Raw genomic sequence first — 11,266 nt, 5'->3', positions numbered from 1 at the left:
ATCATGGACTCCACATTAAGGTTCCGCGTTATACGTGTCGGTTTACAATCCGCTTTTACATTCAGGGCAGCATACCTTTTCTGATCTGATATCAGTTTCACACAAAGTTGGTTCAATAAGACTTCCGATACAACAACATACAAACTGATTGCAGATCAGTCTTGCGTGATGGGTACGGGACCATGGGTATTTATTTCCTGAGTTTAACTTGTCAGGCTTTTTTGTCAAATTCTGCTGTTTCAATAACTTATCCATGTTGAACATATTGTGAAAATGCAGATTAAAATAACAACTTGGGGTACTCATCTGTGAACAGTTTTGAACAGGTAACCCGTTGAGGCTTTAGTTTGCAAAAAAGGAGGGGTGTCTTGGCAGGAAGTGTGGCCTGGAATACTAATTATAGGGCAAATTTACCCTTCTCACTATTCAGCGGCCTACTGTGTCCGGTGACGGCAAAAATAAACAGCTTTCGGGGTGCCTACGGTAAATTAATCGAGGGCGGTGGACCCATTGTAACTCGGTATGCTATCTATAAATGCTCCCTTATCATCAAATCTTATACCAAATGGAGCTAGTGGAAAGTGTCTGTCTGGGTAGCAAACCGGCAGCTTATCAAAAAGCGGCTACGTTACTGTTTGTTTAACTTCCCGTTAACTGCTTCGTTAGCAAGCACGTTAGCTTACCAGCCAGACAAGCTGCTGTTATCTAACGTTATCAGTGTATCAGCTTTAAATTATACATCCATGTGTTGACTTTGACCTTTAGATAGCGAACTTCTTTGATAACTTTCACAAACACGGAAGGCTACAAAAACCAAATTACACACTCCTTTGTCTATTGTCACAGGACGAGGAGTCACCTGGAGTCATCTGAACTACCAACTTTTGTTCCTGATTAAAACCGCCACCACCATGACTGCTGCTGTGAGAGGTATGTTTGTTTTTTTGTTCAAGTTTTGCATATCATACCCGTGTTGTCGGTTTCAACATACTGAGATTTCGGTTCAGAATTGTATTACTACACTGAACAACTGGGACACACCTCTTGTTTGTATGAGTCTTGTCGTTTTTCTTCTAATGTATATGAATATTGCTATGAAAATGGGGCAGTTTCTTGTCATGTGACCCAATATATGCAGAATTGTTTAACTAAACTGCACAAGAGGGATACACATTTTTTAATAGGACTTTAGTGCTTTTTCACATTTTAGTGGGTACAAAAAAAAAAGTTTCAGCACTCCAACATGCTGCTGGTGAGGGTAGTGGAGGCTATTCCTTAGCGTCTTTTGACACCTAAATGTTAAATTGTGCAATACAAATTGTGTTTTATTAGATTCTCCACACCTGCTTTTAAAGTGGTTTGCTTCTGATGTTATCTTAGTACACAGTCAAGTTTAAGGTGTAAACTCTTTTCTCCTTTATTGCAGGCTCTGCCAGAGGGCCTATTCGAAGCGCTGGCGATGGCATGGAAACTGAAAAAGCGCTAACCACTATCCTCGAGGTTATCACAGATACACTACCACCTGGTCCATCTGCTGTTCCCCTCCTGAAGGCATCTAACCCTAAGCACAGCCCAAAAGCTACCCGTCCTGCTCCCCCTGAGCCTCTCGGAGTGCTCCACCTGGGCAAAGTGAGTCGAGAGGCCTGCACAGAGGTGGAGGCTGTGAGGATCATCGTCCCGCGTGCAGCTATTAGCCGGTGCATCCGAACAAAACCTGCTGAGGGCAAAGGGGAGGCGTGGCAACAGGCTGAAGAGCAGGGCTCTCCCCTGCGGCCTCTTGTGGATGACTGGAGAAAACAGATGGAGAAGCTGCAGAACTCTGAACGACGGCTACTGCAGGACAAGGAAGGCCTCTCCAATCAGCTCCGAGTGCAGACAGAGGTGAGACCCCTCAGGAAGCAGATACAGTTTGGTTTTTCCTTCAGGTGAAAATAAAGGCCTTTTTTCATTCAGTTGTAAGATGAATTTGGTTAACCTTTTTCATTCTGTGTGCTAGGTGAACCGTGAGCTGAAGAAACTGCTGGTTGCATCGGTCGGTGATGACCTACAGTACCACTTTGAGCGTCTGTCGCGGGAGAAGAACCAGCTGATCCTGGAGAACGAGGCTCTGGGGCGATGTCATGCACACACCGCAGAGCAGCTGGAGCGAATGAGCATCCAGTGTGATGTTTGGAGGAGCAAGTTCCTGGCTAGCAGGTATGAATAACAGACCAAATCATTGTGTGACACATTTAAATGGTTGGAAAAAACAACATTTCATCCCTTGTCATCATTTTAACAAATACGATTTAAAAAAAAGATTGTTCTTCACAGCACTACCGTTATCATGGTGAATAAACACTTGTTGTCACTTCAGAGTCATGGCCGATGAGCTGACGAATGCCAGAGCCACTCTGCAGAGACAGAACAGAGAAGCACAAGGAGCCATTCAGGACCTGCTGATGGAGAGAGAAGACTTCTCCAGAAACATGGTGCTCACTCACAGGTAACATACAGTATACCTTTAACCACAAAATAAAGTACATATTTGATAATAATAGTTTGCAATACAGATGGAGATTAGATAAAGACTAATGCTTGAACTCTTTTCAATTCGACGTTGCTCTATTGTGACCTTTAATCCACCCAACAGATAAAGATTAAATAAAGTTCTAGCTCCACTTAAGGATTTTACTTAAAGATTGTAAGCACTTTTTGTTTTAGGTGTCCACTCTTTGGTGCATTTGTGCAAGAGTTGGCTCTACTAGCTGTATATAGACACGCATCGTTTTTGCTTTTTGGACATGGGTATAGTTCTTTTTGATTAGCCATGTACTCTAAAGTAACTTTTAACAAAGCAAGGATCCTGCATGTACAATTGATCTCACTGCATAAGAATGGATGAGCCATAGCATAAACCATTTATAGATAGCCGTTAAACATTACAATAATATTTTACAGATAAGGTTCAAAGTTCACAGCTTAGCCACTGATGGTTTGTACATCAACCTAGGCTGCCGATCAGGCACAACTGAAAACAAAGACCCTTTAAGACTTTGTGCACCTCCTGAAATATTTGTGTTGCTTTCCTGTGGTCAGATCTCTGGAGCAGCTCCTCGTGTCTCTGCAGTGGGGACGTCAGCAGACATACTACCCCAGTGCACAGCCCCTCAGCACAGGAGAGCTGTCAGCAGCCAATCACAAGCTAGCAGACGCCATCAACTCCCACCTGCTAGGCAACACCACCACCACCACCACAACAACCACCACCAGCAGCAGCAGCAGCAGCAGCAGTGCAGCCGCTGAGCAGCTCTGCAGCACTCCGGCTGAGAAGATGGCCGAGAAGGTACAAATTCCACATCCTTCTACAAAAATTACAATGATCTAACATTTTTCCAGCGCTTAAAACATTTTCTGTTTTGTATTGTAGGTGCTGAAGAGTTTAGATCCAATTTCCTGTACAGAAAACAATGCTGACCCCCGGCTTTGTGACACTTCCTCTGGCTTTCTGAGCAATAAGAAGAGCATCGGCAGGTTTCACCCCTACACTCGCTATGAGAATATTACCTTTAACTGCTGCGAGCGTTGCACTGGAGACATTCTGGTGCTGTGAGGACAACAAGACATTCTGGTGCTGTGAGGACAACGAGACATTCTGGTGCTGTAGAGGACAACGAGACATTCTGGTGCTGTAGAGGACATCGGGATACGGCAACACATCCCAATGGGACATGGGATATATTGAGTGACTTTATTCAGCACCAGAGGTTACCTTTCTCTCTATCAGTATCAGTCCTTCTACCCATATCAGCTTTGTTTTTAAACAACCTGCTGTTTTGTTGCTCTCCTCAACTTGAATTTTTTATTTTTTTCCCCAGGGATCATGATGTGAAAGTGATGATGAATGCATTTCAGAGCCATGCATCCTGGTTTAAACTATTGAGTTGTATTTATTGCTGGGATGTGAGGTCAAGAGGAGTCAGTGTTACATGGTGAACAGACGCTGTTAGGGTGTCTGCTTATCCAAACTTGAACATTATACTACTATGTTTTAAATTGTATTTATCCATCATTGTATATAGTCAATGTGCAATAGAGCAAACAAGACATCCTGTTGTGGAAACACCCTTGGGCAAGCTAACAAACCGTAAATGCGCTAATTGAAGTCAAACATTTGTACCTTTTTCAAATGAAAAAAGAATAGGTGATGATGCCTCTTACACGCAGGGGGTGGCCCTAATTTTGCATTATGCCATGCTATTATAAGTGTTGTATAATGCATGTTGCAAAGGCCTTTGAATATATATAAAATCCTTTGGAAGTTATTTGACGGTACTACACTAGACTTATTGTACATACACGCAAGTCCACTTATTTGCAAAGAGTTTAAAAGAGAAAAATAAAATCTTAAGAAATTCCAACAACTTTTTAAAGGTGATTCATTTTGTAATGCATAATTTAAAAACTGATTAAGACGTTTGCTGTTGCTTTGGAATACACTACTATGAAATGAATGATAGTAATAAACTGCACATGCCTTTTTGACATACTTTGGTTTATTTCATTTGTATTGAACAGTTTGCATTGATAGTGTATACTTTACAGTGAAAACAATTCCAGAAAACATTTATACATCTTTTTCATTTTCCATATCAGATCAAAATAAAGACCAAAGATGTTTGCACTTCTTTAAATGTCTTGTTTACATCAGAAATCAGTAAAACATGCATTCTGTAAGAACAAATGACTACCTATTACAACTCTTTAATCACCAATTGTCTATGCTTGACATTTCCTCAGACAGCGCATGTAAATATATCATTATTATCCCAAGTTTGAATTCACTCATCATTCCACCACACCTTTCCTTTGCCATCATTTCTTCTTCCCCCAATGTTGCTTTTAAATGATGTTCGTACACTTGTTGCAGATTGTTGGGAGATCTTTTCTCTGTCACTTGGCACTCCAGCCATTCTGTCTCTACCACTGAATCCAGACTCTTTATGGGTCTTGTAAAGACTTTGGCCCTCATTTTGAAATGTCCTCTCACCAGACCTAAATGGCCTTTCACCATCCTGTCTTGGTCCATAATTTCCCTTTACTCTGTTTTGGGGAATCTCTTGCTGTGTCCGAAGTTTGAAGCCATCAAACTTCCTCTTAGGTACGAACTTCAACGCCTCCTCCCATTTCCCCGTCTCCTTAATTGAGAGCATGATGCGGATCATCTGGTCCAGAGTTAGATTTTTGGCTCCCATCTCCCAGTGAAGGTACTGATCCAGTGGTAGACGAGCTGTGGCCAGATTCAGACGCTTGGCATTGGCCAAAGACACGCCTGACTGGATGGACCGGTCCACCATAGCTCCAATAATGTAGACCTTTGAGTGGTCAAATGTGCGGAGAATATTGGGGGAGTCTGCAGTAAGGTATACGAGTTGTTCACGGGGAAACAGATCAATGTAATGTTTGTCAGAACTGTTGATGAGCATGCGATCCCAGACATCTGCACCATATTGTTTGAGCAGCTCCTTTTGATAGGTCCCGTCTGCCTGTAGGTTGCACAAGTGGAGGTTGTAGGGTTCAGTGGCACGCCGGTTCCAACCTTCAACCTCCATCAGCTGATGCACTGTGTTCTCCAACTCCCGCCTGGCCATCATGGAGTCATAGCTCATGTCAAACACCAGTGGCTGACCGAACCTCATGGCCTGGACGCTCCTCCAGGCCTGGTGCTTGTCTATGGTGCGGTTCCAGAACTTGAGTAAAAATGTGTTTTCAAGCTCAAAATCTTCTTTTGGCAATAGTTCCTCCCTTGTGACTTCCCTCTCTGCCTTCTTCTTCTGTTGCTTCTCCTTACGAAACTTTTTGTGGCCCTCTTTGATGGACAGGTACTTGAGGTACTTCTTCCTGGAGGACTTGGTGGTAAGTTCTGCAAGGGCCTGGACCTCTTCATCCGTCATCTCTTCAGGTACAAGCTTGCCTGCCTGGCGCCACATAACAACGAGATCCCGAGTTTCCTCCAGTGAATTATCCTTTGAATCTACACCTGGTTGTGTCAGATCGTCATTATCATCACATGCTTCCTCTGTATCACTGACTTGTTTTTCTTCTGATGCTTGGGCTCTCATTACAGATTTCCAGCTATCCAGATCTAGTGTCTTTGTGTCCTCGGGAATATCTTCTTTTGTCTGGAGGGCGTCTTTCCTCCCCGGGATCCCAGTATTGAAGGGCCGAGCAGGGATGTGTAGCCGGGGATGAGAGGTGCTGTTGACTGGGAGGAAACGTGTGACTTGCCTCTTAGTCACACACGCTGCCGCAAAATGACTTGCTTTCCAGAGTTCATAAAAACCCTGGTTAGCAAAGAGCCGCAACATCGCGCTCTGTCAAAAGTACCGAAACCAAGAAATACAGACGCTGTGTCTTCACGGAACAAAAACGTGTTTGAAAAGCGGAACCCTGTGATTTCCACTTTCATACAAATGAAAGCCAAATCTGCATCTTGACTCTTTAATATTCCCAAACTTATGTCGCAGCGTTAATGCTTCTCAAACATTAAGAGAAGGTCACGTTGTATAGACGGTGTCACACTATACTGTGTCGTAGTGAAACGCCACCACATGACATGCACGCACGACTTAGCTCGTCTTATCTTTAACGTTGACATAGCTGGGCCAAAACCAGATCTTCCAATTAATACGATTTTTACTTTATTTGAATTATTTAGGAAAGGTTGATATAAATGATAATACAATAACAAATATCTAACGCAATTTCTATGCTATTTCTAGTCGGATTTATTTCCGAGTCGTACAGTAACAATGACGTAATTTCCTCTTTTCGACAGAGCAGGGATAGCTAGCCTTTAAGCCTTGAAAATGAGTTTGTTTTTGCCTAAATTAACTTGCAAAAAAGACATTGATGAAGTTATTAAAGGGGTAGCAGAAAAAGTCGTAGTACTGAGGTTCGGCAGAGATGAGGACTCGATTTGCCTCCATATTGACGAGATTGTAAACAAGATAACTTTATTTTTAAACGGGTGCTATGTGTTGGTGTCATGATTGTTTTTTCTAATTTGTCAATTTCTTACCATCCTAGCTGTCAAAAACTGCCCATGACCTGAGTAACATGGCGTCCATCTACATCGTGGATGTGGATAAAGTGCCTATCTACACAAGATACTTTGACATCAGTTACATCCCCTCCACTGTTTTCTTTTTCAACGGACAGCACATGAAAGTGGATTATGGGTAAGTGAAAGAAGGGAACTATTAGGTTATAATTATCTGAAGACGTACGATTCTTCTTCCAGAAAGTTTCAAGATGGGGCTATAATTCAGGATTTTCATCATCAACTAATATGCTTAATATTTCATAATGAGGGATTGTGTAAAAGTTATACTTTGAGTTTAGCATTCGTGCTCTCAGTTAAACACTGAAACATTAGATGCAGATTAAATACTATAAATATATCTATAGCCTGCATGATTGATTGCCAACCAATTGTATTTACCTTTTACACATGCTCAAATGCATGTATAGTCATTGACACATTTACAAATACAACCATAGAAAAAACATACTGCATACATTTAGGAAAATTCCATAACATCAACAAATATAATCGCCCAACAAATGTACAGAGCCTTATCTTAACTTAATATGTACCGTCATGTTTTAGTTTTGTAAATAAAAGTGCTTGACAGGTCCCGGGAGGCAAAAGTCCATAGCTCAAGCTATGAAACTAAATAAAAGTAGCGAATATTTACTTTGAGAAGCCAGCTTTTGCATATATATATATATATATATATATATATACCTTCGCTACAACAGATGCCATTCATTGTAAATGAAAAGAGTACGTTTGACTTTATGTTCTCTTTCAGCTCCCCAGATCACACCAAGTTTATTGGCAGCTTCAAGACCAAACACGATTTCATGGATCTGATAGAGGTCATTTACAGAGGAGCCATGCGTGGGAAGATGATTGTCCAGAGTCCCATAGATCCTCAAAATATTCCCAAATTTGATCTCCTTTACCATGGAATTTAAAATCAACAGCTCCACCTCGTGGCCTTATCCTCAAACAGATTTCACTGAGTGGCTTCGACCACGTCTGACTGATGTACTGAATGGCTTTAATGTAAAAGTAGCTTTAACATTCAAGCAAATATCTGAAGAAAGTTCGATGATAAAGCGTCTGATGTTCATTTTTATATAGAATTGGATTTCCAAAATACACTGCTGTTTACTCGTTGTCCTTTTGCTGTTTAAATGTTCCTTGTTGAGTTTTTGACTACTGTTTACAATATAAAACTAAATATATATTTTCTTATCGGCCCCAGTTTCCTTGTCTCTCATGCACGCATCGGGGCACACATTCTAGCCAATGGTTTCACAATATTATCCTGATCTACAGGTAACATTGACACTCAAGTGAAGGCACATTGGGAACATAAATAAAGAGACAGCAGGCTTAATACGGATCTAAAATGAATGTTTTACACAATTTTCTAAATGTTTTCTGAGGAAGGAAATGCATTATAGATGTCTGTTAGCCCTCATGAATACTGATTAACACTGTTAACATGAACGTGAACAAGAAAAGTCCACAGGGCCCCTTTAAAAGTACATGGGTCATTCCATAAAACAGGCTTTCTTAAAATGTGTTTATTTATAAAAAGTAAGACATTTTTATCTTTAAAAATATCTTAATATTCCCATAAATGTTGTTGTTTTCTCAGTCTTTAATTCATGTTGTCTATTTCTTATGTTTGATGGAGAAGATGAGCATTTTTATATATGTCCTTGATTTGTTTTAATTTATTGTTGAATCATATTATCTTGATAAAACTTGCTGTAAAACAGCAGAAATTATGCAATAATGTTTTCCAATGTATGTGCTCAGTTTTTAGAATAAACGTCTTCATTATTTAATCTTGCACCCTTAATTTAGAAAATATCTACTTTTTCTTTTAAGAGGATATTGCACTATATATTTGATTGAGTTTAAAGGGATCTTTCTAAGTCTAAATACTGGAAACATTTGAGTGATAAAGGTGAAAGTGATCAGCTGCTTATATTTATCAAGCAGTTTAAGACAAAAATCATTCCTATTCAGGTGCTACACAGTACAAGGATAGTATACAATCCTTAAGTAATATACAGTATTTGGTGTTCAAATCAACAATATATATATAAATATAATTATGTTAGATTTTGAATATCATAACTGGTTTTCTCCTGGTTAAAATGCGGTATCACTGTCTTTTTTAAATGTACTATATTGTTCTAGCTGTTCTATTACTTGCCTTTCCACCTTGGTTATTATATTTACATTACTGATGACTCCTCATTGTGTACATATTTTGTGAATGCGTTAATGACCAACCCTACATTATTGATATTCAAGCATTTGGGCAAAATGTGCCCAGCCCTAGTTGCAACAAAAGCAAATGTCAAAAAAGGGAGAGTATCAAACAGAAACATCAGTACTATACAAGAATGCTGCGATCCTTGTGAAAACAGCCACATATACGTTTGTACCAGCATTCCTCACTTCCCTTCAATGTAGGCATTACCTCCAGAAGATGGCAGTAGTACAACTTTAAGGATATAACATAAGCGGTCAATACAAACAAAAAATACAAATGGACAGGCAATTTACTGAAGCAGAGTTGTGGAGCGGTTTGGCTTTCAGCCATCATTGGTGAGGAATCCGAAATCTGAATTATTTTTGGGAATGTTCATGTTGATGAATTGTGTGTCACACAAGAATATTATATGATTAATAAGTGCTTAATATGATAGGTACTGCAACGTAGTCCCCTTTAAAAAGTGGGTTTTTCATCCAACAACCCTTTGGAGCAAACAAATGAATAATTAGTCTTGATAATATAAAGAATCTGTAAAAATCTGTTAACTTGTAATAAAGAAATCCTTCAAAAACAATAATTATTGATAGCAGCTTCACAAATGTGATTTACTCTGTTTCACATCATGATGCATTTAATTAATTGCATTATTTTGAATATGTTATGTGCTAAGAAATTGATTCATACATAATTCATATTAATTATTAACGGGTAATGATAGTAATTGAAGTGCTACAACCATGAATAATTTCAAATATATATATTCAATATAAGTCACAATTCATCAGCTTACAAGACATGGACTGCAAGCTTGTGAATAATAGGATCAATTGGAGAACATTTATAACATTTAAATAGCACTGCCTTTCAAGAGTTTCTTGAGTGAAATGCCCATTCATCTGGATTTTGTTAATACATAATAATAATAATAATAATAATAATAATGATACATTTATTTAGTATAGCACCTTTCACAGAAATAAAACTGCTTCATAAGAAAGAACAAAAGTTAAAATGAAGACCACAGAAACATGAGTACAATAACAACATGAGGCAGAAATTAAGCTTCACATCAAAACAAAACACAGACCACGAAGAGTCCCGAAAGGAACAAACATAAGAACAAAACACACTTTAACATCTCCTCTGTTTACTCAGGATGAAGGCAGACACTGGGGGTCTCTGCCTCAGGAGGTCCTGCTCCACATCTCCCCCACTGCCTCTGCTGGACGGTGATTACGCTTCTAAAGTAATTCTAACTTTGGGTTTTGTATAGTTTTAATCATTGCCAAAGCAGCTACAGGTAATGTTTTTTTAAGACAACAATCAAATGAAAACGCTGCAATGTGAACCCAGTGACGAACATACAGAAAATGTTACATGATATTGCAGCTTCCCTCAATAGCAATATGCAAATCATTGTTTTGCCTTTTAGCCCACAATTGTAATGTTTGCATTCAATCTTACAATTCCCACTACTTTCATAAAGTTGTTTTCGGCAAAAAAGCTCTAATTCCCTGTTGAACACTTTATGCTCAGCACAAACAGCAGACAGACACAGCTTGTTTCCACAGCTTGACTCTTAAAAAGGAATCAGCAAGGGATAAACACACAAACAACAACTATTTTATTCCACGCACTTATGCTGTGGTGAAGGCCACTTCCCTCAGGCTACATTAATGTAAAAGTCCTATTGTGGTAAATATTGCTTAATATTAATAAAGTATGGCTATGTTAATCATGGTAAATACTTACATTATACAGTTGAGGTTAGATTTGCTGCTGATGTTATAGCTGTTTGAAAATTGAGAAACATTTATATTGGTATAAATATATTCTGATAATATAAACAGTGCTTGTCCTTTGTTAAGTCAGTTTTGAATTTGTAAGTTGGATCCCTTAAATTAGATTTATTTTCATAT

The 11,266-nt window shown here is 39.2% G+C and overlaps 3 protein-coding genes across 4 annotated transcripts; 2 read left to right on the top strand and 1 right to left on the bottom strand.

Moving 5' to 3' along the window:
• The first annotated feature begins 431 nt into the window (after positions 1-431).
• On the top strand, positions 432-4,528 carry blzf1 (basic leucine zipper nuclear factor 1). 2 transcript variants are annotated; one of them, XM_034109523.1, is made up of 7 exons: positions 432-520; positions 847-930; positions 1,427-1,881; positions 1,997-2,196; positions 2,357-2,485; positions 3,079-3,325; positions 3,410-4,528. In XM_034109523.1, exons 2-7 carry the CDS (start codon positions 912-914, stop codon positions 3,590-3,592), a joined length of 1,233 nt encoding a protein of 410 aa, XP_033965414.1. In that variant the 5' UTR covers positions 432-520; positions 847-911; the 3' UTR covers positions 3,593-4,528. The 2 variants fall into 2 exon arrangements, with proteins under 2 accessions (XP_033965414.1, XP_033965423.1); XM_034109532.1 differs by having other exon boundaries at positions 444-483.
• Positions 4,518-6,564, bottom strand: trmt10c (tRNA methyltransferase 10C, mitochondrial RNase P subunit). Its single transcript, XM_034109511.2, has one exon. It carries the CDS (start codon positions 6,345-6,347, stop codon positions 4,821-4,823), a length of 1,527 nt encoding a protein of 508 aa, XP_033965402.1. The 5' UTR covers positions 6,348-6,564; the 3' UTR covers positions 4,518-4,820.
• A 209-nt stretch (positions 6,565-6,773) lies between these two features.
• On the top strand, positions 6,774-8,907 carry txnl4b (thioredoxin-like 4B). Its single transcript, XM_034106564.2, has 3 exons — positions 6,774-6,980; positions 7,069-7,220; positions 7,857-8,907. The coding sequence occupies exons 1-3, from the start codon at positions 6,849-6,851 to the stop codon at positions 8,020-8,022; spliced, it is 450 nt and encodes a 149-aa protein (XP_033962455.1). The 5' UTR covers positions 6,774-6,848; the 3' UTR covers positions 8,023-8,907.
• Positions 8,908-11,266: the final 2,359 nt, after the last annotated feature.

Source organism: Pseudochaenichthys georgianus, chromosome 3 (assembly GCF_902827115.2).
Source record: "Pseudochaenichthys georgianus chromosome 3, fPseGeo1.2, whole genome shotgun sequence".
NCBI lineage: Eukaryota > Metazoa > Chordata > Actinopteri > Perciformes > Channichthyidae > Pseudochaenichthys > Pseudochaenichthys georgianus.
This window is presented reverse-complemented; position numbering and strand designations above follow the sequence as displayed.

What these genes read in the sequence shown, in the direction of transcription:
- blzf1 (XM_034109523.1), top strand. An exon ending in AGCAAGTTCCTGGCTAGCAG is followed by an intron (nt 2,197 to 2,356) that starts GTATGAATAACA and finishes TTGTCACTTCAG; the next exon opens with AGTCATGGCCGATGAGCTGA. An exon ending in CTGAGAAGATGGCCGAGAAG is followed by an intron (nt 3,326 to 3,409) that starts GTACAAATTCCA and finishes TTTGTATTGTAG; the next exon opens with GTGCTGAAGAGTTTAGATCC.
- trmt10c (XM_034109511.2), bottom strand. Translation starts at nt 6,347, where the DNA reads ATGTTGCGGCTCTTTGCTAACCAGGGTTTTTATGAACTCTGGAAAGCA.
- txnl4b (XM_034106564.2), top strand. Translation starts at nt 6,849, where the DNA reads ATGAGTTTGTTTTTGCCTAAATTAACTTGCAAAAAAGACATTGATGAA. An exon ending in GCCTCCATATTGACGAGATT is followed by an intron (nt 6,981 to 7,068) that starts GTAAACAAGATA and finishes TTACCATCCTAG; the next exon opens with CTGTCAAAAACTGCCCATGA. An exon ending in CACATGAAAGTGGATTATGG is followed by an intron (nt 7,221 to 7,856) that starts GTAAGTGAAAGA and finishes GTTCTCTTTCAG; the next exon opens with CTCCCCAGATCACACCAAGT.